The sequence below is a fragment of the Botrytis cinerea genome, chromosome 1 (genome assembly GCF_000143535.2).
Source record: "Botrytis cinerea B05.10 chromosome 1, complete sequence".
Classification (NCBI taxonomy): Eukaryota; Fungi; Ascomycota; class Leotiomycetes; order Helotiales; family Sclerotiniaceae; genus Botrytis; species Botrytis cinerea.
In genome coordinates, this window is record NC_037310.1 from 2102361 (window position 1) to 2125866 (window position 23506).

The following is a 23506-nucleotide window of genomic DNA, read 5'->3' on the forward strand; positions in this document are numbered from 1 at the left end:
TATTGGTAGGATCCTTCCTTCCTTCCTTCCTTCCTGGCTTTGTATAATGAGATACAAAGCACCGGTGATGCCTGGTATGAATCTTGCTTTCAATGGTGATGCCATTTTCAAGAGAGTTGAGATTTTAGAACCTCAGAGAGAAAGTCGCAGTTCGGATGAGGGAACAAGAAATTGCGAACTTATTCGCCGCGTGATTAAAGATTCATAAAACGGTATTTATTGGCGATGCGACGGGGTGATGAGTTCGGATTACAACGTTAGGGACCAAGAACCGTTCAGTTTTGATCGCAACAAACTTTTGCTGGGTTGGAAGAGAGTGCTCGATGGGCAATAGTTTCATGACTTTTTCATAACTTTGTGAGTCTTCTGTTCGATGATAGCACATTTTTTGGACTCGTGTTTGCTTTTTGAGATTTAATCTTCTAGATCTATCGTCGCCATGATCCTCGACTAGGAGTCATCATGACTCGGAAAATGGCGCTTGTTGAGATGCTTTGACATTTGGACGTTGGTATTCTATCTCGCATCAAAATTATTTGCTAAGGATGTTAGCTCGCAGTTGCGGTCTTGAGTATTCAACTGTAGATGTAAGTTATTCGATACAGGTCTCAAATGCAGCACTAAGCGCCGAAAATATAGACATCCAGAGTAGAGGGGTCGCAAGGGAGGTAAGCAGGTGAGCTGTCAAACAAGCGTGAATAATGAATGGCATGCCAAGACAGCCTCAAGAACCATCAAGCCCTCTTAAGTAGGGCCCCTAAGCTTCTCCTCGCTTCTTTCGCGCCGCCCCTTCATTTCCAGTAAACGACAGATGCGATTCAAGTGCGGTATACAAACCATTTCTCAAACTCGTATTTCAAACGCTCCAGTCACATTTCCCCTTGCCAAGAAGAAAAAAAGGAATACGATTCCCGATCATCAGATTTTGGATAAGCTTATTTTTTCACCAGCAGAAACTCCATTGCTCGAGAGTTAAATTCAGGGTGTTCACGGTCATTTTTCGGACGAGACTTGGGGGAACTCAAATGGAGCTCAGGCCGAATCTTGTTACCGGAGTGAAACCGTTTTGCGCACTGTTGTAACTTGTCATCTTGAACGTGAAAAAGATAAAGGCTGTACCGAGTGGCTCATGAGGTCCACCCTTATCAGGTTTCCACCGCCTGAGATCGTATTGTGAAAGAATGTCGAAAAGCCCCCGAGACATACCGAAGACTAATTGGTACTGTTAGCGAGGTCATGTGTGATGATGGAGATGATTGCGAGCAAAAATGATACGAGAGCGGATACTTTTCATTTTTGCGATCGAATATTGGCTGCTGGCTAAGAAAGAAAAGGGATGTGATGGTTGGCCTGCCAGGTCCGAACCATGAAGAGCAACAGGTAACCGTGGGAACTTCAACCAACAAGTGCCCCTTGGAAGGTTGCTCCTGTTGTTGAAAGAGAATGATACAATAGTACACTGCTATGATGGTGATGGGCCGTAGATCAATAGCGATCAGTGGGAATAACAGAAGAAAAATTTGGCTGACAACCAAAATTTTAAGGTTTAGCAAAATTTATGTAAGTATCGTCAGCAGCTTACGTCTCACAACACGAAAGCCATTCGGAAATGGAGTCATTAATACAGCAAGTAGCGTAACACCGCTCTATTGTGCATATGATATGTATGAATGTGGTATACAAATACATCGTAGAACGGTAGGACGGAAGAATGGCTTGTAGATAGTCATTGTCTTTCATCTAATTGTCGGTACCGATGATTCGTCGTGTCGTGAAGGTATCCAAATTACGGCAAGTACGGCAGTGAAAAGTGACCAAGACATTATTGACCCAATTTTTCGGTTTCCTTTTCTCCTCCTCTCCTTCTCTTCTTCTCTCCCTCTCTCCCCCTCTCTCCCTCTCTCTCTATCTGTCTATCTGTCCCGCTTAGTTAACAAAGATGTGGCACAGCCAGGACTAATTCTTCAAATTCCAAAAATAATTTAAATTTTTTCTTTCCCCTTTCTAGCTTCTCTTCAGTACCGTATGATGTACTCAGCCGCCGTCGTTAAGCCTTTAACTACCAATACCTAGGTAGACAGTAATACGGACTAAGTCAACCTGGGCATACCGGACCAATTAAAGCTAATTTGTTCCTGAGATCCTTCTTTACAGATGCTTACTACATCGTACTTCTTTAGATCTCCACTAGGAATTACCTTGGCTCTAGGGTCCAGCGGGTCACATCAAAATCTGCAGCCCAACTTCCAAGAAGTCGTGGCATTTTGCTGGGAAGCATAAAACCGACCTTCTGTTTCACTAAACGGCCACCAGAAAGCATAATGAATGCTGAGTGGCTGAAATGCACAAGAATCCAACAAGCCAAGCTAAAACACATTGCTTGAAGTGCCTTTAGTCATCTAATCTTCCCACAGGATCAAACCAAATATTTATTCATATGCTTTGGAAATGGGATGGAATATGCAAACCGGCACTGCTCTTCTCCCTGAGCTGTTAGTCTGTTACTTCAACCGCCCGTGACACGAGAAACAAAGTCAATAAATATATGGATCCCATATGGAAACAACATCGTAATTCTCAAGAAAGAGGAAAAAGCGCCACTTTTTTCCGGAGCAACAGAACACGAAGGGGAATAACGTGCGTGCTCATCCGTCGCCCCATCATTGATACGGTCGATCATGTATCCCAGGTATCGCAAGCGTTTTCATTTGACATTGTCAGTAGCACTTCGTACCTGCATCATAGTCAACAAATCAGTCAACACCAACTCCACAATAAGTAATCCACCCTCAATTGATTTCAATTTAGCACTTTACGATGTATCTTAAAATGGATTTTGTGTCTCTTCCAACGAGACGTATACGATAATGTTATTTCTTGCCCTGCGTGATTTAGCTTGGAATGACATGGCATTAGCCTCCCTAACGCCTCCCCTGCCTCCTTTCATGACAATGCTGAAAACCTTCGCTTAACCAATCAGAATAAGGAAGCAACTTCTGATACAAGGTTTGTTTGACCACGCCCCCGCCCCTCGTTTGCTTACAGTGACAAGGCTGTGTTCGGAATTCGAGTTTGACACCATGGACCATTGACCATGACCAGCCCACACGAGCGTGCAGGAGGAAGAAGTGTAAAATGCAAGAAAAGAAATTGTTGAAATAGATCAAATCCCCAAGATTAGTAGGTGTTCACTTCCCGCCTTGTCAATCGTCCCCATATTTTCTTGTGAATACTTATTGATCTCACATCCCCCTCCTCCCAAAAGTCTTTCTGGAAATTCCTCTCCACATCTTGGCATTGATTTTCTATATTTCATCATCCATCTCTCTGAAAAGTGGTTCTTATATCAAACGGTTCATCTTTCGTTTGGACGTTCTCTTTCATATATCTCAACTCACTCACATTCGCTTTGCGTTTTTGCATCGTTTCGTACTTGAAGTCCGGTACTTGTACTCTTGTACTCTAATCAGCTTATCTCCTCACATATCACACACACGCACACACACATCACATATTTCAAGATGCGTTCCTCAACAATATCAGCATCTGCTGTTGTTCTCCTTTCAGGACTTGCCAGTGCACAAACATTCACTGATTGCAACCCAACAGAAAAGAGTAAGTTGGATGACACATTACTTGCAACTTAAAACTAACAAACATATAGCCTGTCCTTCAGACCCAGCCATTGGAGGCCTTCAAGTGACCGACTTCACCGCTGGAAAGAGTAGTTATTGGGAAGTCGAAGATGGAACCACCATGTCATACGATGGTACCCTCGGTGCCCAATTCGTCATTAGCACAGCAACCGATGCACCCACTATCAAAAACATTGGATACATCATGTTTGGTCGCATCGAGACATGGGTGAGAGCATCAGCCGGAACTGGTATCGTCAGTAGTTTTATTCTCGAATCCGACGATCTCGATGAGATTGATTGGGAATGGCTCGGTGCCAACAACGCCGAGGCCGAGAACAACTTCTTCGGAAAGGGAAACACGACGACCTATGACCGTGCTCAATACCCAGCAGTCGCTACACCTATTGACACCTTCCATAACTACACCATTGACTGGACCGCCAAGTCCACCATCTGGTACATCGACGGAGTCGCCGTCCGTACACTCCTTTATGACGACAAACAAACTGTAGGCGGAAAGAACTATCCCCAAACCCCCATGTTGGTCAAGATGGGAAGCTGGATCGGATGTGCCAGCAAAGCAGCCGAGACGGATTCCGCCACCGCAGGAACCTGCTCCTGGGCTGGCGGAGCCGTCGATCTCACCCAGGGCCCCTTCACTATGTACGTCAAGAACGTCACGATCCAAGACTACGGATGTGCTACCGAATACACCTACGGCGATCTGACCGGTGACTACACATCCATCAAAGCAACTGGTGGCTGCAGCGCCGACGGATCAGCTGCTTCGCCATCCGCATCCTCATCCTCTGCTGCATCCGGAAGTTCATCATCTACCAAATCCTCAAGCGGCAGCTCCACCCTAAGCACCGTCACCGGGACCACAAGCGCCATCGCCGTCGGAACCGCAACCGGCACCGCCACTCTTTCCGCCGGCGAAAAAGCCACCGCTGCCGCCATATCCGGAAGCACAACCAGCTCCTCCACCATCGCCAAAGTAACCACCACGTCAGATGCAAACTCGCTCAAGAAGCCCAAGCACGAATACGGCATGATTGATCTTGGCGTGATGGTCTTGGGTCTCGGATTAGGTTATCTCGTTATGTAAACCTGATAAACGAGAAATTCCAGGAAAGGGATTTCCTCCTTCCTATCGGTTTCCGAGTGCGCGGGAAATTGTACAGTAGGAATTACATGACACAAGTATGATTCACCAACTGCCATATTCACAGGAGCATGAATGGATTTTTGGGGCGGACGACATCACTTTGAAGCATAGGTTATGATGGACAGTTATTTACTGTCGATGATGATATACCCACACATGAAGAATTCGAGAGAAGCGCGATTTCAGCATGGCTTATAGAAGAAAGATAGATGAGTAGCTTAGCATTGCATATGGACATTGCATCATGGAGGGATGAACGGGGAGTTATTTGTTAATACTGGGGGTTTATTTATACCATTCGGCATGTGTTTATTTATTCATTTATTATATCGCAGTTTAATGATTGATAGAGGAGAGAAATAAAAGGATTTATGAATATATACTTACTTGCATATGTATGTACCTAGTGTATAGGTGATACCTGATGCAATACTCCCATGCTCAAACAATCCTATCACTCGTGAATAGTATGGTATGATCAATTCAGATTACGAAGAAATAAAAATAAAAATAGTAATTAGATTCTCAACATCTCACCAAACCCACCCAATACGATCCTTCGTACTTCTCAATCTCTCAAATCTCATCCCACCTCATCCCATCTCACTTTAACCTCTCCAGCCACAAAACCCATCCTTCCAAATTCCAAACCAAAAGTCGTTTGAATTCGAGCAATTCCCTCCATAATCTCAAGCATGCACTGAATCATCCCATCATCCCATCGTCCCATCACCTCTCTATTGCTCTTTGCATCCACCAGCCGCCATCCCCAACCAAAACCAAAACCTATCCACATTCCCAACCCAATTCCGCGTTTTCTTTTCTTCCCTCTAGCTCCAACTTCTACTCCCCATCCACCACCATTCTCATCCACACCACGCACGTACACATACCCACCAAACCATTTGCACTTCCACTTCCACTCCCAATCCCCACTCCCAACCCTCTCCACCCACACTTACACCCACAAATCCCACAATATCCTCACACCACACCAAATACAATTCCATCTCCCACCATCATCCCGCACAATCCCTTATTATCCACCATCCATCTAACTCCCCCCCCCCCCCCCCCCCAAACTAACCACCCAAACTAACCGAACAACAACATACACCTACCTACCTACCTACAAGCCACGCGTTCCCAATATCAAGACCATTATCCCCATTACAATCTACCCCTTACAACCCGCATGAAATTTCCATTCCCATTCACATTCCCATTCACATTCCCATTCCCACTCCCACTCCCACCTCCAATCCCATCCCGCAGTACCCTCAATCTCCATCTCCATCCCGCAGTACCCTCAATCTCCATCTTCATCTCCAAACAATTATCTTTCTATTCTTAAAGCCGCCCCTTCTCCCCACCTCACGAAAAAATCATATATACATACTCGTATTCGTAGGCAGGTACTTATATCCTAATTCGTATATACATACATATACAGACGTCTGCCACCAGCCCCCAATCAATATCTGTTGCTTACTCCCCTCTTAACAATTCAAAGATCTCGCCCTGATATCCCCAACTCTCTCCTCTCTCTAAATATATTCCCTTATTTTCTCTGTGAATATATATATAATATTCATCCCGCCCCTTTCTCCCATTCACATCCCACGAAAGAACAACCAGGCACAAATCCTATTCTCACTATGATCACCTCAAAAACCTCAAGTGAATATAAAATTTGGTATCATTATATACGTCATTTCCTTATCAAGTTGGATATACTACCATACGAGAAGCCTGGCACTTTACTAGTCCAGCCATTATCTTCCCCTTCCACCCCTAAAGTTACCCAGGTTACACCAGTCCATCCATTGTTGCCCATCCCATTCCATTCCATTCCACCTAAATGTCCCAAAAGTCCTCCCTGAGACCTTTCAGGAATTCAGTCTACCATCCTACCATTCTCCAATAACACATATTCATCCATTCATCCAACCCACGTAACTCCCATCATAATTCTTTTACTCCCCTTCCCCGTCCTTCCTTCAAACTCTCTTATCATCTAAGGTCCTTGCCAACTCCTGATTCCCTATTTTCGCAAAAGCCAAACCCTCGCACGCTAAAAATAGATTTAATTCAATAACAGAACTTGAATCTGCTTCAAAAGAAAAACATTCAAAAGTTTAAAGAAAAAAGTTGGCATTGAGACCAGACCAATAAAGGGATCCAATGCAAAATGTAATATAGAAAAAAAGTATGGGTATAACCTCCTCTCCTTCCTCTGATATGCTAAAGAACCGATTCGATGCTAATGGTGTTATGAATTGATAATGGTATGTAGTAGATGGCATTGTTCGTTTCCTTGGGGCCGCTCGCGTGGATGCAAGGTAATGTACAAAAAGTCAAAAGGGTATTGAAAATTTGCTTGCTAATGCTGCACCTGAAAAATCTGAAGAGGAAATAAATATCGTCGTTATTATAATTACAGTCGTGTTTTATGTATGTTCTTGTTGGCAATTATAGATACGTCTAGGGCACCTGTCCGAAGTCGTGTATGGTTCGTTGATTCAATCAATGAATGATATCTGTCTAATCGAAGAATGATTCTTCGTCGACTAAACCTATAACCCTTTCGTTAATATACGTTATCGGCAGAAATCAAAATAATTCCTTACGAGGATCATTCTCTTTCAATCTGTTGGTAGATTTCTTCTGTCCCAGCCCCATGCCCATGTTGAACATGCTACTTTCTCTCCTCTTCGATTTAGTAGCCCCGTGTTGCTGGTCATGGGAAGAAATTCCTAATGTATTGCCTCGACTACCATAATCGGGCCCAGCCATTGCGTTAAACCCAGCAAATCCTGGGCCTTGCTGACCAAAAGATTGCTGGTTGAAGGATGGTGTTGGGAGATCTTGCTGAAATTTTTGGCGTCGAGGAGAGCGAATATCTTCAGGAGACAAAGCGGGGGCGGTAACTGTTACCTCCACAGGACGACGTTCATGCTCATTGGGCTCGTATTCAAAAATGCCATCATATTGTTGCAAGAAAAGAGCAAAAACAGGAGCCGGAATATTGAGAGTTGGCGAGAATACAATCCCAACATTTCGAACAGTCATCTTGTTTACATCTGAATGATTGATGATGTTGATAAGGAAACCAGCCAGATATCTGAGCAATATGTTGTTTGCTCGTGGTAGTCTGTGGACCAAACCATTGAGAGCGCTGATTTTCTCATTTACGTCGTGAAGCTCTGTAACTGCAATAAATTCGAGGTGAAGTTCACGGGTTAATATAGTGGTTGGCAATTCTCTCAAGTATAACTTCAGCAGAGAGGCCACAGCATGTATGTCATAGTACTGATCGTCAGTAACCAAGTTCACGTCACCCTCGACATTGAAGCGTTCCCGAAGCTGTCTAATGACAACGTTGGATCCGCTCAATCTGAAAATTCCTTCTTCGCCTGCAGCATTCTTCGCATCCAAGTATTCAATGCATCGATAAATGACTGCTGGAAGCTCAACTTGAACATCGGCTGGATGATTGTACCTCACAGCTTCAGTTAATGGAGTTCCAAAAACTGGTCTAATTGGACCATGCTGATCGTAGGCCATCTGGGACAAATTATGATTCGACATATTGATTGACAAGTCTGGTAAGTCTACCGATGGCCTTGGTTTTGAGCCAAATCCAAAAAAGCTACGTTTCTTCTGTTTGATTTTTTCATCTGGGAGCAATGCCCCCGATTTATTTCCCCATGAACCAGCATCCTGAATTGGGTGGGCGTTCTTTGGACCAGAAATAGATTTCATGGATTGAGAGTGTGGGAGTGACATTGGGTCTCTTTCGTGGCCATGGCTTGGAGGCGACGGTGTGTCCGAGTTCTTCAATTTCGAACCATGTGGTGCAGCGCCTTGCTTTGTCATGTCATATCCAATAGCACGCAAATCGTTGTTCTCGCCCAGCTTCCCTTGAGCACTTCCCTTTCTTCTTGCATGTGGATGAGAGTTGCCTGAACCAGAGCGAGCATGACTTGGACGACGAGGCTCATCCTCATCTTTGAGATCAACGTATCTAAGAAGAGCCTCGACCCATTCGTCGCGTTCCTTATCGCTCTCAGCACACAGAACATGTCTCACAAGGCTAGAAGAATCTTTTCTCTTCGGCTCCAAAATCAAAAATGCATGTCGATATTGATTGTCAACATCATCACCTTCCCCTCGAGAAGATGGTGATGGATCAGTCTGCTGGGATTGTTTTCCAATCTGAGCGCCTTGGAGTTTGATGGTTCCTAGATGTGGTCCGCCAGGCGACTCGTAATATTTGAACACGGGGCCATCCAACACAAAGAATCGTGCTTTCCAACCTCCAAAGTTTTTACCTTTCTTGGTCAAGTAGCCATTCTTCAGAGGTCTGCCACCTGGTCCAGTCTTCACAGGACTTTCGGAACCCGTGTCACTACTTGGAGTCAGGTCATCGGCGTGTGGCTCCATTGTATTCGAGGACAAGTATCGACAGATCTCCAACGCAGAATTAGTATCCAGCTCTGTATTGAGGAGCTCATCAAGATAATGATCGAGTGCCGCACGCCTGGCATCAATCTTAGCTGGAGAGTGGCCACTGAAGAGATATTTATCCGGCGTCCTGGCTGTAAAAGTAGGGCACTGTTTCAAGATCTGGTCTAAATGTACCAATGACGCCGAGTCTTTCTCCACTCTCCATAGTTCTTTACCATCCGATCGCGCGAATACTGCAAGAGTGAAAACCGGATCAGTCTCTAGATTGGCTGGAAACATCAGACTAGCTCTCGAAGGCTTCAAACGTGACGAAGCCACCTTCACATCTATTGATGGCAAAGCATTTGGGGGAAGAAGTAGGTCTGGGTATTCATCGGTGACAAGTCCTTTATAAACCACGTTTCCAGAATGAGTAGAAGTCGGAGAGTCGCTTGGCCGCCTTCCCTGAACACTTTCATTGACTAGAGTTTCCTCGGATTTGAGAGTGTTGAGAGTTTCCTCGGATCTTTTATTGATCACCAATGGTTGCGGGGAGACGAGAACTAACGGTTCCGCACGGGGTGCATGGGGGGAAACAATTGACATTGGAGTACCGGGAGGAAGGGGAATTGGCTGTCGTGGAGCTCGTGGTGATAATGGTACGGCACCTGAAAAAGCGCCCATTCCTCGAGGAGACAACGGAGGTGAAGCCATCGATGAATGAGATGAGTTTTGTCTTGAAGACATACCCATTGGTCTTGGGCTCTGTGGTAAACCAGGACTCATCATTGGAGGAGACATCATCCCTGTTTTTGGAGGAGGTGATCTTGATGCACTCAACATACCTGCCAAGGAACCGGTACTCTCATCTTGTGGGGAAAGAGCCCGCAAATGAGCATCAGGTGGTGAGATTGGAACAGTTTGTCGCGGGCTTAGAGGCATTGCTGGTATTATTTCCTTCGGTGTGGTTGATGCTGACTTTGGGGTTCCTTTCACGCTACTCTTCGAGCTTTTCTTCGAAAGGCTTCTTGCCTCAGCATCTCGTGCCGCTGCAATCTCTCGCACTCTATCATCCTCTTCTCTAGTCTTCCGTCGACCTCTATCAGGGAACGATGGGATCTGTTCAACCTCCAATATATCATCATAATCTGAATCAGACTCTTCTTTCGTCTCCGAAGCCTGTCGTAAATGCGTACTAGGCCCAGTTCTTTTGCCAAGATTTAGTGGCGCCGGTGGAGCTTTCCTCGGCGGTGGGTATTTGGGAGATCCACGATCGACCTTTGGCAATGATTCCATGACTGCCATTGAAGGGCCTTGTGATGACATGGGCGGCGGGAGGGGTGCTGTCGGTGGTGGTCCCCGTGGAGAATCCAAAGGTAGATTCCGTGAAGGTGGTACGCTTGCATTATATGGCATGTCACTGGACACCGCTTGGTTCTTTCTTTGAAGTTGAGATGCCTCAAATCCCAAGGGTGGAGAATCAGGATTGTATTGCTGAAAGGCGTGCTTAGTCGGTGAAGGCATCTTCTGCTCGGCCTCCACCATGTTAGACAGTCCCGGTGTTGCTAGTGCTGGAGGGGTAATTGGATATGGCGCTAGAGCACAATCCATGGGCGAATGTTGCGCTGGAGATCCATTTTTGGACCCATCGGAGTTCAAGTGTCCGTCGATACTTTTTGGAACTGAAATCTCAGCGATCCTCAACTCTGAAGTCATTTCCCCGGATTCTGACGTTGGACCTTGTGTCGAATCTACAGGTGATGGATTTGCATTTTGTGTGAGATTCTCCTTCAGCTTTTTCCTGTATCGCTCCTTGTCCTTTAGGGCTCGCTCAAGGTCCTTGTTTAACCCCAAGATCATCGCCCTTTGTTTATCTACCAAACGCCATAATTGTGAATTCTGTGCGGTTTGTGATTGCTTTTCTTTGATTAAATATTGTATAGCCGCCTCCGGCGACCCTGCTGCTTGAATGAGTTGTGCAACATCAATTTGTGGACTCAAGCCTTTGGAATCCTGCGAGTTTTTGTGTGAATGTCCGCTACTTGATATCGAGGAAATAGCAGAATCAATTGAAGAAGTTCGAGGAGGTTGTCGACCCATTTCGATACGATGTGCAGGTGTGGTAGATGTCATCGCAGGTGGTTTATCGGTAGGTGAGGTTGAACCTACGTTTGCCAGGATAGGAGTTGAGACGCTTCGTATCGGGGCATTCGAAGTCGTTTCCTGTAATGGTCGGCCGTATCTACTAGGAGTGAGTGGATTGATCATACAAGTGAAGTTGAGCAGTACCTCAAATTGCCTGGTATTTGGGGTGGTTTGGCAGTGTGGTCAGAAGTATAGAAGTTCTTCTCCGTCGCCAATAAATCATCAAGGCGCTCTTTTGGCGATCGAGGCTCCTGCAGAGGACTCTGACTTGCTTTCGTACTTATGAAAGGATATTGCTCGCCAGAACCCTTCACCGGAAATGTGGTTCTTGTCGGAGTGACACTGCTTGAAGGTGATGTAGGAGTAGTACTTGTTTGTAACGGACTAGGAGCAGGCTTGCGCAGGGAACTAGAACGAGTATGTGAGTGCCCGTAACGAGAAGTGGCTCGATATTAGAGGGAAGAGTGTGTAGCTTACCTACTGCGCGTTTCCCAGACAGGTGAAGAGTTATTTGGTGAAGGAGAAAGTTGAGTGCGACCAGCTGTGGGGCTTTCTTGTGGCAGATAATGAAGCTGCGTATCAGAAGGCCTCTCGGCCATCTGTTGCGAAAGCTGTGACATCGCCAGGTACGCTCGTCGGCTGCTGACACTCCTCAAGCTCGCTATGCATTCATACGCAGAAATGTTTTGGAGTCTGAAATCTGGACTGAGCACTAATTGGGTCGCGGCGGTTTGGGACAAGGAAGAAGAGTGGCGCCTGTCGCTATTACTAGGTTCGGAGTTTCGAAATGATTTGAGCGAGTCGATTGACGTCGCACATTTACTAGAATCCGTTCAAAGCAATGGAATGGTGTACAAATAGGAAACTTGCGACCAGGGTGATGATGTATCGAGTTGGGTCCGGGCGCGCGGGAGATATTGTATTGGAGGATTTAATAAGTGCCTATAATAGCTCTGGAGGACTTTTTTGGTGAAATTTGTATTGCAATTTGCGAATTGGTGGATGCTGAGCTGTGAGTGGTAGATGAAGTTGACGGGCGAAATTGACGAGATTGACGATGTATGTCGATATTGGGTATCTAGATAGGGTGGAAGAGGATGGAATAGAGTCGGTATGTACAGAAAGAAATGGTGGGAAGGGGTACGATATGAGGATATATTATTAGAATCTTAATCCATAGAGAAGGCTGTGAAGGCTGTGAAGTCCATAGAGTCCATAGAGTCCAAAAGTCCACCACATGAAGTGATTAGTTGTTGCATTCATTCATTTTTCGTCGTTGAAATTCATATCAATCATATGACCTCACGTCAGCGAGATGCAGGCCAATGAGCAGGGAGAGATTAATGGCTATGATGTGACGAGATGGGAATATAGTTTATATGAACAGTAGATACAAATGTGGGCAGGTAGATAGAGATGTGGGATGCAAGGTAGAAAATACAAACCTAGATAGATGAATGAATGGAGGTAGATGGTAATAGAACAAGAGTAATAAGGTCAGGAAAATAAACAAAAATTGATTTGACGTTTAGGCGATAAAAAGGAACGGGAAAGCAGCTATTATTGATGCCTTAGGCTTCTCAATATGGTTCTATGAGGACCGGTATTACGTATCAATACTCCCTTCCTAGATGTAGATGGATGTAGATGTAGATGTATATAAAAGCTCTTTAAATCATTCCATTCAGCTTCTTCCAATCAACCGGTATCGAATCCAAGAAAAATCAAAATTAAATAAAAAGTAGACAGATAGTAAGGCAAGCATACACACGGAGGATAGCTGAGAGGCCTCTTATAATTAGCACGATTAGTTTGAATTTCTTTTGCCTTTAGCCTGGGTACCCAGGTAGTGTTGAAGCTTATTGTGAAGTGAGGAATAAAGTTAAAATGATTGGAATGGTTCGAATGGCTCGTATGCTTGATTTGTTTTGAATGGATTACTAACAAATGATATATGTGATGTCAACTGTCAACTCAGATTATTGCCAGTGCAGATAGTACTGTATGTTATGTTGTCTGTAAACCACCTGGTATCTGATATCCGATGTCAGGATTTGACATTTAAGATCTAATATCTAATATCTAATATCTACGTGAGTGATATCTGTTATCAATACCTAATACATAATACCTACTAGACAATACCTACGACTCTCACAAGAACTCCGCCATCCATACAACAACTTCTACTCCCATTAGACCCCAATCCCAAGACCCCTTCACCAATTCGGCTATTCTCTACCCGACTGCGGCACACTCAAAGTACTAATAATAATGAATATACCCAGCAACAACTCAACACCATCAACACGATAGAATTGAAGAAAAGTATTACTCACCTATTACCCTTTACCCTATAGCCTATAGCTCATACATTATTCAAACTAACTCCTTATTCCCTTTCCCGCCTACCCCCAATAATTTCTTCAATACTTATTAATGTGTATGCAATGCAACACCAGGAGGAACTTGGTGCAGGTACCCAGCACATATCACAATACATGCATACCTACATACACACACATGCAGGTCTTATCAACAGACAACCATTCCACTCTTGATTTCTCTGAACGGGGGACTGTACAGAAAGAAAGAAGAAAGAATAATTATTGGAACCTTACTTTTTCCTTTCCTCCCCTTCCCAGATTTTTTTTCGCTCCGTCTCTCTTTATCAGAGTCGTCATATTGATATACCATACTAACTAGCATAGATCACTTCGCTATTCCTCCCATCTCTCCCTTCCCCCCAAGCTTTAATGTCCCTCTCACCTCCCTCCCCTCCTCCATTTACCCCTCAGATCTAATCAAATCTAAAATAAACCCCAAGCCTCAAGTTCACAGCGTCTTCTGCAACCCGTGTCACCCATTCAATGCACAGACATACATTCAGTCAGCTTGGGGTTAATAAATTAAAACCCCCCTCTTCTCTTCCCATTTGTCCAAAAGAAGGGTAATAAACACAAAATCGTGTCACAAATTGAGTCATGATGATATCCAATTTCTATTCGTTTCTGGGACAGAGGGTCTATGCTCTCGGTACTTGAGATAACCTACATTCCCACCTGGCCTGGATAAATATAAAAATGTCATAACTGTCCGTTAGCACATACATGCTAGTTACTAAAAAGAGGATCCTGTCAGCAGGCCGCGGATTCCGGGGACAAATTCATGCAAAGGAACTTCAATGATGATTATGCCTATATACATGCACAATGCATTTATCCATTCGCAATACGCTTCTTCGATACGGTAAGAATGATACCCACAGCGTCTGTAGAAACGTCTCCGAAACATGAGAAACAAACCCCCAGTTTTGATTTTTGGCCACGAGGAAAGCTCATTGACGATTTAGTCTCCCACTACTGGCGTACTGTCAAAATGAAGTCAAGAGTTAGAGTAGGTTGCTCAACACAGCGCGAGTGTAGCTCCTGAGATTTCTAAGTTCTAACGCTCAATTTCCAATGTTAAGTATGCGTTCACAGACTTGTTTAGAAATAGTTGAGATCCATCGTTGAATTCTCTCAAATCATCTAACTTTGTGAATGCATTGATATGAGACTAGAATCCCATCGCCATCCCTAAATCCCTTGATCGCCTGTTGATAGGCGACTTGCACTATCGAACCCCCAAGGCTTAGGCTTAGTACACCAGGTGGTAATTGCGTACAAAACCTAGTCAATCTGTACGCCTGCGCCGTCAATGCAGCATAAGGTAGGGGTATGATTGACCACGAGCCAAGCACCACCACACAAAAGACACAGAAGTGTTCTGAGCAAAGGCGGTGTGATTCACAAACTATCGGCAACGCGAAGCAATTCGTTGATTCAAAAGAAGGGGATGGCACCATTAACTAGATGAGTTGAAAACCTTTCCTACCACCCCAATACACTTCCACACACACAAAATGGCTATCTTCCCCTGAATGACGCTTTGAAACAAGTGTGGAGGGTTGGGTTCGTAAATATTAATGCTGGCGTTGATGTGGAGACACCGTTCAAGACGCAGGCGATCAATGCTTTGAAGAACATCATGCTACAGTATGTACATATCTAGGAATGTACATACGTGTATAGAACGTATATGTACGTTAAAATGATATCCAACATACAAGACCGGAAGAGAGTATACTGCATCTATTTTCTACAATTTTCAACGGCAGTGCAGTGCAGTCAGTACGCAATGCAGATGTATCTACAATCTTCCATTGGCTGACGGCAATTGAAATCTAGGCTGTGCGTGCCAATGAGTAGCCACAATCACACATGAAACATTATCAATCAGATCCCACATCTTCCATCTCCATTGAACATCCCCCATTGCATGTTCATTGCCTTGCGACTTCTTGTCAATCATCCACAGATCGCTGCACTCTAATTTTCACAGCGGTTAACACCCACACTCCAAGCCACCAATCAAATCCCACAACTCAAATCCTCACCACAAACCACCTTTTCAGCTCCCCCTCAAGTGAGGCTCAAAACCCGGTCTCCTGATGAAGAATGCCAGGTATCACATCTCCCATTCACACGATCTAGCAAGCCGACGACATCTAGTGGAACTCGGGACTTCTCGTGGTCACATTTTTAGTAAGTGTGTATATCAAAGCCAAGATGGACAGGGAAAATTCTTCATGAAAACCCAAATTTTCATGCTTCTCCTTGCCTGGGTTAAGTACGCACTCAGCCAATATCATTCCGAGATCCATCCACCCAGATTCTGGAATATCTGCAACGTTCACGTTATTTCTTCGGGTGTTCGGTAAGGGGCGCGTGAGATTTCATCCTTACATTCATGGGTACACGACATTGAAATATTTATTTCTCGAGATATTTACGCTACTACGAATTTCCCGAGTCTTTTTTTTTTTTTTTTTTTTCCTTCGTGGCCAATTATTCTTGCTGTCTTATAAGTACGAACACGAGAAAGATGCAGTGCCGCAGGGGCTTATGTACCAGCTGGTCTGCTTTGGACTTGTTCGTGAGCGTCATTGAATGCTCGCTAGATGTAGTTCAGATGAGAATGATGACGATAGGTGAAATAAAGAACGGTGGCGAGATTCATATAGACACTACAATATACCATAACCTTCACCTCACGATCAGAGAGAGAAGCAGGAAGCTTTCTACTCGACCCAAATTACCATCCACCCATTATGTTTCCTCAAATCACAATCACAGTGTTGTAGTATTCCAGATATCTATTAACCTCTATTCAAATCCAAGCTGCTGTACCAAAGAGAAAAAAATGTTGTACTGCGAGACATACATGTGTAGAACCTCAAAATGCAGTCGGTACATACTAAATATCTTATTTCACTTCAATTTCCATGTCCGTTTCCATGAAACCAGTAGGAATACCAACCCCTTTCTATTTCTCGTCATACTATCTATCCCCTACTCAGTACATATCAAATCAGAACACATCAAACCAAACCAAACCAACCCACCACTTCAAACACAAATCGCAATTCAACCCAGGTCCGTCATAACACCACCACAAAACCTCATATCACATAGCCCACCTCTCTTCCCAAACAACCCAAGCCATTCATACATAGCATCCCCATTCACATACCTCCCTAAACCTCCCAATTCGCCATCTTCGATCAGCCCAATAAATCTATCTCATTACACATACTACAAGTAGTGCTCCTCCACCAAATCCACAAGCTCATAACCCTAAAAAGATATGTGCAGTGGAACTCCTCTATTCCATCACTCCTTGTGCCCCTCTTGTAAGCTAATCATAAATCAAAGATATAAAACAATATTTACGTAACATGAAAACGTCCAAGTCCATCCCAAATCCATCTCCTAACATAAACATAAACATAAATACAAATACAAATTAATCTCATCATACATACTCTCATAAACAGATATATCTCCCAGAATCCCAACATCCCTTTCCAATCCTCCTCCAGAGATTAGATTCATATGATATTGGTTCACTTATTTATATATGTATATGTGTGTATATATAAAAGTTTCCCAACATTCCTACTTGGTGAATACTGTATTGGACTAGGCTAATCTATCCTAACACGATGAGATGAGGACGAGGCTCAAGGGTATGGTATTCACATAGCCAATTCTATAATTCTAAATTTTCCATAAATTAGAGGTGGAGAATCGAAGGAAGAGATATTAGAAGTAATAGAGACTTCAGCGGATGTGAAGTGCGCTAGATATGAATTTCTAAGGATGGATGAGACAGACGGTTAGGAAATTCACAAGTATTTCGACCCTTTCCAGATCTCTGGTGAGTTGAACATATTTCTGACATTTGTGCATTTGTATAACCCCTCAAGCTATGCTATGCTACGATATGCCAATCCCATCTCCTTCCAACCAAATTTATTAGAAACACCCCAGAAGAGTCTTTGAGCACCACCAGTAACAATATTTATCAAATCATCATCAATCTATAACTCATGAAAGATATGTCGTAAACCCAGCCAAGCCCAGCCAGAAATCTCCCAAAATTCTAACCGCTATGCTGAAAAGCAACTTGTACCCAAGCTCCTGGAACTCCAAACCTATCCCTATACACATTGCATGTAAAGCTGTAATTGAAAGTAAAGAAATGAAGGCAAATTCTCAAGAAATCAATACCCCGCTTCATGTCGGCATGGGATTTATCCCACTACCACCACCACCACCACTTCTACCATATTGAGCCATTATTGACCCCTTTGGCGCCGTGCTGGGTTTTCTGTTGCTCGCAGGTGCTCGCTTCTTCGTAACACCACTGCCCGACCCTCCCCTACTTGACGTCGAACCGCCACTCTTTCGCCTACTGTTAAAACGAGGTTTTGACTTATTACCATTAGATCCCTTTTGATATGATCTTTTAGATGATTCAGCTTGTGCTGGTTGGGTCCTTGGAACTTGGGCTGCCATCTCCATTCGCTCATTGAATGCTTGCACTGCTGGATCGACTTGAAAGTACGGGGACGGCTCTTCCGGTTGATTACCGTATTCATCTTCGATTCCACTTTCGTCATCTTCACTCACCAAGTTTACTATCAGATGGTTCTTATCTGGCTTGAAATTTGGATCCATCATCTCGTTATAATGCAGTCTGTTCTCCTCCAACAACTTTAAAAATCGCTTGCCATACAAAGCTACATTATTTTCGTCAATTCCAGGTATTTGTGACATCAGAGTAGTATCTGTCGTCCAGCGAATTGCCATCCGCCTGAACTCGACCTCTGTGAAGTAGGGCTTCCTGTGATTATTCTTGTTCCTGAGAGTTTCTTCCAGCATCTTGGCCTCTTGAACGAAAGCGATCACAATTTCTTGATGTACTGGATCTAACCTCTCCATTTCCTGATCGGCCGTGATTGGTGGCCCAATACGACTAGTTTGTCTAATGCCGCGCATTGTTCTGCTGCTTCCGCTCGTCGGCTCGAAATAATCCTCCTCCTCTGAGCTTTCAACGCTGTCGGAAGCAGGAGGGTCGTGCTGTGGGTAGGTGCTTGGATGAAAATCGTCATCACTTATATCCTCATCTTCAATGTGGCGTTCTTTACCCTTTCTACTATGGCGGCTTTGACTTTGAGTTATTGGTGAGGTAAGTAATGTAGACGGTGGCGGTGCTTGCTTTCTGGCTTTGCTTTTTGTGCTCTTGCGTGAAGCTGCGGCTGGCGACGTCGATATTCTAGTTTGAAGGGGAAGTCTCAAGTTTTTAGACATGTATTGCCTATGTTTTGGACCAAGCTAGAGGAATGGTTAGTGTTTGCACATTGCAGAAGGGAATTTCTCTTACAAAAACAAAGTCATTATGAAATCCACCCCTGTTCTTAATGGCGCGGAACTGAAGACCTCCAAACTGGATGAGTTTTTCAATGAGTCGTTCAATCTCCGTCTTCCCCATGTTTTTCAGTGAACCAAACTCATCAAGCTCGTGATGGTTTTCAGATTTGATCTTTGCTAATGCCTTGCCTTCCAATACAGCAGAGAAATGACCAATAGCAAAATTGCCCTGAACTTTACCAACGAGACTGATGACTTTTCGGGCCTCGCTACTGAAATCGCGTTCTTCGTAAGTGTCATTGGAATTGCATGTATCACAATTACCACAATCTTCCCTCCTGAAAGTCTCACCGAAGTATCGCAGTAGCTGTACACGGCGACAATCGATGCGGTTGTCACAAAATCGCACCATAGCTTCCAACATTTGACGTTGCTCCGTTTTGACATCTGGGCCACCTTCTCCCTTCTCAATCATCTTTTTATATATTTGACTATCTTGAAAGCCATAGTAGAGGAAACACGCAGCCGGTTTGCCATCTCGACCAGCTCGACCAGTTTCCTGGTAATAGCCTTCTAAAGTTTTGGGAAGGCAATAGTGGATGACAAATCTCACATTTTGTTTGTCAATACCCATACCAAAGGCAATCGTTGCGACCACGACTTGGATACTTCCTATCTGCCACTTGTGTTGGGTATCTTTCTTTTCTTCGGGCGTCATATGAGCATGGAAATGATGTGCCCTGATCCCTTGTTCCCGTAGCTTTTTAGCCACCTCTTCGCAATTGTCACGAGAGAGACAGTATATGATTCCGCTCTGATTTTTGTAGTCAACAGAAAGCATTTTGGTTATCTCGCTAAACATTGCCGCCGTTGATCCTTTGCCTGTTTTACGTCGAACCTCATAGTATATATTAGGTCGATTGAAACTTTGTTTTAACTGCTCACAATTTTGCATCCCAAGGTTGTGAATCACATCTTTCTTTACTCTTTCTGTTGCAGTGGCAGTTAAAGCAATAAATGGCACACCGGGATATCTCCCGCGAAGCTCGTGGAGGTTTTTGTAGTCTGGTCGGAAATCATGGCCCCATTGGCTCACACAATGAGCCTCGTCTATAACAATGCGAGCAAGCCGCTTCTTGGCATAGAGATCATCCAATTTTGATTGGATAGCATTGCTTTTGTTGATCATCTCTGGGGTGACGTACAGCAATTCGACAAATTGCTCTGGCTTCCTTTCGTTTAAACCATTGAACAATTGTTGTCTTGTCTCCTGAGTTGATTCGCTGTTAAACAGATATGCCTGAATGCGAAGCTTATGGAGATGATCTACCTGATCATGCATAAGTGCCAAAAGAGGAGAAACCACAATTGTAACACCCTTCGTTTTGCCCGACTGTACAATTGCAGGTAATTGATAACACAGGGATTTTCCGCCACCAGTTGGCATCAATATAAATGCATCACGCCCAGCTAAGGTAGCATTGATTGCTTCCAGTTGATTATGTCGAAACCCTTTTAAGCGAAAACGATCTTTTAGTGCCTTTTTAACATCATTAGACCATGCATGACTATACATATCTGTCCGCGAAGAGTCCACAACTGAATACATATCTTTTGGTTTGTCTGACTTCAGGCTACCACGCTTTGAACTTCTGGATGGGTCTCGTGATGCGTCTCGAAAAGATGCGTTGAGGGATGATTTCGTTGAAGATGGCTTGAAAGAGTTGCCTTGCTCAACTTGATGTGTCAAATCAAGAATAGCTTCATCGTCATCATCATCAAAATACCCATAATCTTCCTCTACCTCCGCCACATTCTCCTCATTCGCTACTTTAGTACCTCTCATAAAATTCTCCTCGTCTTCAAGCAGTTTGAAAAGGTCCTCGTCATCATCGTAGTCTGTCGGCGAAGGTTCTCTGTGAAATTCCGGCCTTTTCACGAAATTATCAGGCCTTGAGTAGTTACTGGCAGGAATCATCGATCTTGCGGGCGATGCATGTCTCATAGGAGATAGCGGAGCATAGCGAGGCTCTTGTCCTCTTGACTTGCCGGGATTCTGATAGTTAGATGGTGGGTACTCTTGTCTTGTTACGCCTGATGATTGATGTGAAAGAGACGGAATCTGGGTTTGTAGAACGACTTGGCCACTTGCACCCGCACTTGAAGCATGGGTGGAAAGCGGAGTCTTTGTGGACGGAATAGCCCCGAAACCGTAGTTTATCGCGCCAGAAGCATCTAATAAACGCCAACATTCTTTCTTTTTCTCCAAGAGCTCACTAGTCAGTACCTCAGACTCCCCATTGTCTTTTTCTTGGAGATATAAGCTTTGTAGGGCAGCAGTTGTTCTTGAAGCGAGATCCTGGAGACCCTGCAAATTCTCCGCAAGAACTTCGAAGACCTTTTTTTGGTCCAGCATAGATTTTCGCTCGGCTACTATCTCTGGCGGAGGATGCTCACCATCCTCAAGATAGACTTGAAGTGCCTCAGAATTCTGACAGAGAAGATTATCCAGGTGTTTCTGAAAAGGCGCAAGTGCAGATGGGTTCCTCAGATACAAGCTCACAATTCTTTTTTCTTCGAAGCCCAAAGAAGCTGTTGAGGCCTGACTCGAACCTCGTTGAGGCAAAGTCTGTGAAGCCATATAATTGGTAGGAGAATCACGTTGGAAAGGAGATGGCTCGTTCTCTTGGCGGAATGATGCATTTTGTGAAATTGGCTGTAGTGGGCTAGTGAACCTCTTCTTGGCGGGGGTTACTTCACTGTTCTCGTGCATTTGAATTTTGGGGATTGCATGGTTTTCTGGTATGCTACAGATTCCTTTCGACTTGTTTATCGATACTGGGCAAGGAGAGCAGCTTACTCTTGCCTCTGCCTCTGACAAAATATCGTCGTCGTCGGAGTCAAAAATTTCTTTCTTAAGCCTGCGGTGTTTGAGGGGTGAAGGGGTTCTTGTTGCTCGCCGTTCACGACTTTTGATAGAAGGAGACGCTTGCACTTGAACCGGTGAAACATATCGCACATTAAGAGGGGTAATACGTTTCTGAGAACTGATCGTGGCAACAGGGGTCGTTCCTCGTGTTGGTCTTCTGTCCATAACAATATCCTCCGAGTTTTGTCGGCTTCGAATCTTAGATTTCGCACGCTCACCCTGAGAAATCATTTCTCCAACTACATCAACCTCTTCCAATGAATTCAGGTCAGGGTATTCCTCTGCCGATTTACGTGGGACAACTGTTCGTTGAGATTCAAGAAGGATATCTCGAAATGATGGCCCTGGCATTTCCAGTTCGTCGATGTCCATAAACGAATCGTGTTGGTCGTCTTGCAGTTCTGTTGTGTGAACGGGTACCTTCTTAGACTTTCGAGGAGACTGTAACATAGATAATTCCTCACTCTTCCGTTTCTTCGACCTCTTCAAAGGTTCCGTTCTGGATGCTGACCTCTCATCCCACAAAGTAACAGAAGCGTCCTCAAAGGCTTCCACTGTGCTAGAAGAATTTAGGGTAGGAGCTCCAATCAGATCGTCCCCGGTAAGATCTATTGATTCCACATTGTCGAAATTGACTCTGCTTTTCGGCAACGGAGCTGGGCGAGGAGTTGGGCGAGGAGTTAAACCTTTCGGATCTCTTGTGGATATGGGTCTGGAAGGAGTGCCTAATAGAATAAGTCTATGAAACAAGCTGAATCGCCTTCATTTACATACCACTTTCATTACATTGTAGCTTATAGCTTCTTGTAAGGGAGGAACTGGCTGTGGAGGAAGGGGTTCCAAGTTGTTGATTTTGACTTATGAGACTTGGTCTAGTAGTCTTTCGCGCTGATGTGAGTTTTCCCATTTCCGGATCTGCCAATTCATCCCCAGGCGCTTGTGTAGATTGTGTTATCGGAGTAAGTATACGGGGACGAGGTGGGTGTGGATTCGCCACAACATTGGAGATCTCTTCGACTCGGCGATTTCGAATCGGAGCAATTGGTGTATTTCGTATTTCGTGTGCGATACCTTCCCCTTCGAAAATTTCTAAATTCGCAAATCCTGGTTCAATCGTATCTGCAAATGCAGCAATTTGAACTCCAGCGGGGGTAGTAGCTTTGTTTTGAATCAACCAAGAAATATGACTTTGGAGATTATGTCGAGTCATGAGGAGTGAATATGGTACTGAATTTTTGGTAAATCCATTGGTATCTGATGTCAGTTCCGCTCTGGAAAGTCGACGAAGAGTATAAAATTGTGAAGTACAACAGTAGCCAGGCAATATGTTGATGTTTTGCGACATCGCGATAACAAACGCGAATTGTCGCGTCATTTAGCGTCATCATGTGACACCCCGCAAATAGCTTAATTTGGCTGG

The 23506-nt window shown here is 44.3% G+C and overlaps 3 protein-coding genes across 3 annotated transcripts; 1 reads left to right on the forward strand and 2 right to left on the reverse strand.

Annotated features, from left to right (window-relative positions):
- The first annotated feature begins 3227 nt into the window (after window positions 1-3227).
- On the forward strand, window positions 3228-5174 carry Bccrh1. The gene is made up of 2 exons (XM_001561274.2): window positions 3228-3615; window positions 3665-5174. Exons 1-2 carry the CDS (start codon window positions 3522-3524, stop codon window positions 4744-4746), a joined length of 1176 nt encoding a protein of 391 aa, XP_001561324.1. The 5' UTR covers window positions 3228-3521; the 3' UTR covers window positions 4747-5174.
- Window positions 5175-7073: 1899 nt separating this feature from the next.
- On the reverse strand, window positions 7074-12884 carry BCIN_01g06020 (hypothetical protein). The gene is made up of 4 exons (XM_024690592.1): window positions 11878-12884; window positions 11545-11808; window positions 7437-11497; window positions 7074-7382 (listed from the first exon to the last, which is right to left on the reverse strand). Exons 1-4 carry the CDS (start codon window positions 12018-12020, stop codon window positions 7351-7353), a joined length of 4500 nt encoding a protein of 1499 aa, XP_024546361.1. The 5' UTR covers window positions 12021-12884; the 3' UTR covers window positions 7074-7350.
- Window positions 12885-17524: 4640 nt separating this feature from the next.
- Window positions 17525-23409, reverse strand: Bcsgs1. The gene is made up of 3 exons (XM_024690593.1): window positions 22861-23409; window positions 19171-22811; window positions 17525-19121 (listed from the first exon to the last, which is right to left on the reverse strand). Exons 1-3 carry the CDS (start codon window positions 23294-23296, stop codon window positions 18021-18023), a joined length of 5178 nt encoding a protein of 1725 aa, XP_024546362.1. The 5' UTR covers window positions 23297-23409; the 3' UTR covers window positions 17525-18020.
- Between the last annotated feature and the right edge of the window lie 97 nt (window positions 23410-23506).

Bases quoted from the DNA above. Each gene is read 5' to 3' on its own strand.
- Bccrh1 (XM_001561274.2), top strand. From the start codon at position 3,522: ATGCGTTCCTCAACAATATCAGCATCTGCTGTTGTTCTCCTTTCAGGA. The intron at 3,616-3,664 runs GTAAGTTGGATG...ACAAACATATAG, and splicing joins TTGCAACCCAACAGAAAAGA to CCTGTCCTTCAGACCCAGCC.
- BCIN_01g06020 (XM_024690592.1), bottom strand. From the start codon at position 12,020: ATGTCACAGCTTTCGCAACAGATGGCCGAGAGGCCTTCTGATACGCAG. The intron at 11,809-11,877 runs GTAAGCTACACA...TACTCGTTCTAG, and splicing joins GTCTGGGAAACGCGCAGTAG to TTCCCTGCGCAAGCCTGCTC. The intron at 7,383-7,436 runs GTAAGGAATTAT...AAAGGGTTATAG, and splicing joins ATTGAAAGAGAATGATCCTC to GTTTAGTCGACGAAGAATCA.
- Bcsgs1 (XM_024690593.1), bottom strand. From the start codon at position 23,296: ATGACTCGACATAATCTCCAAAGTCATATTTCTTGGTTGATTCAAAAC. The intron at 22,812-22,860 runs GTATGTAAATGA...TTATTCTATTAG, and splicing joins GCTACAATGTAATGAAAGTG to GCACTCCTTCCAGACCCATA. The intron at 19,122-19,170 runs GTAAGAGAAATT...CCATTCCTCTAG, and splicing joins TTCATAATGACTTTGTTTTT to CTTGGTCCAAAACATAGGCA.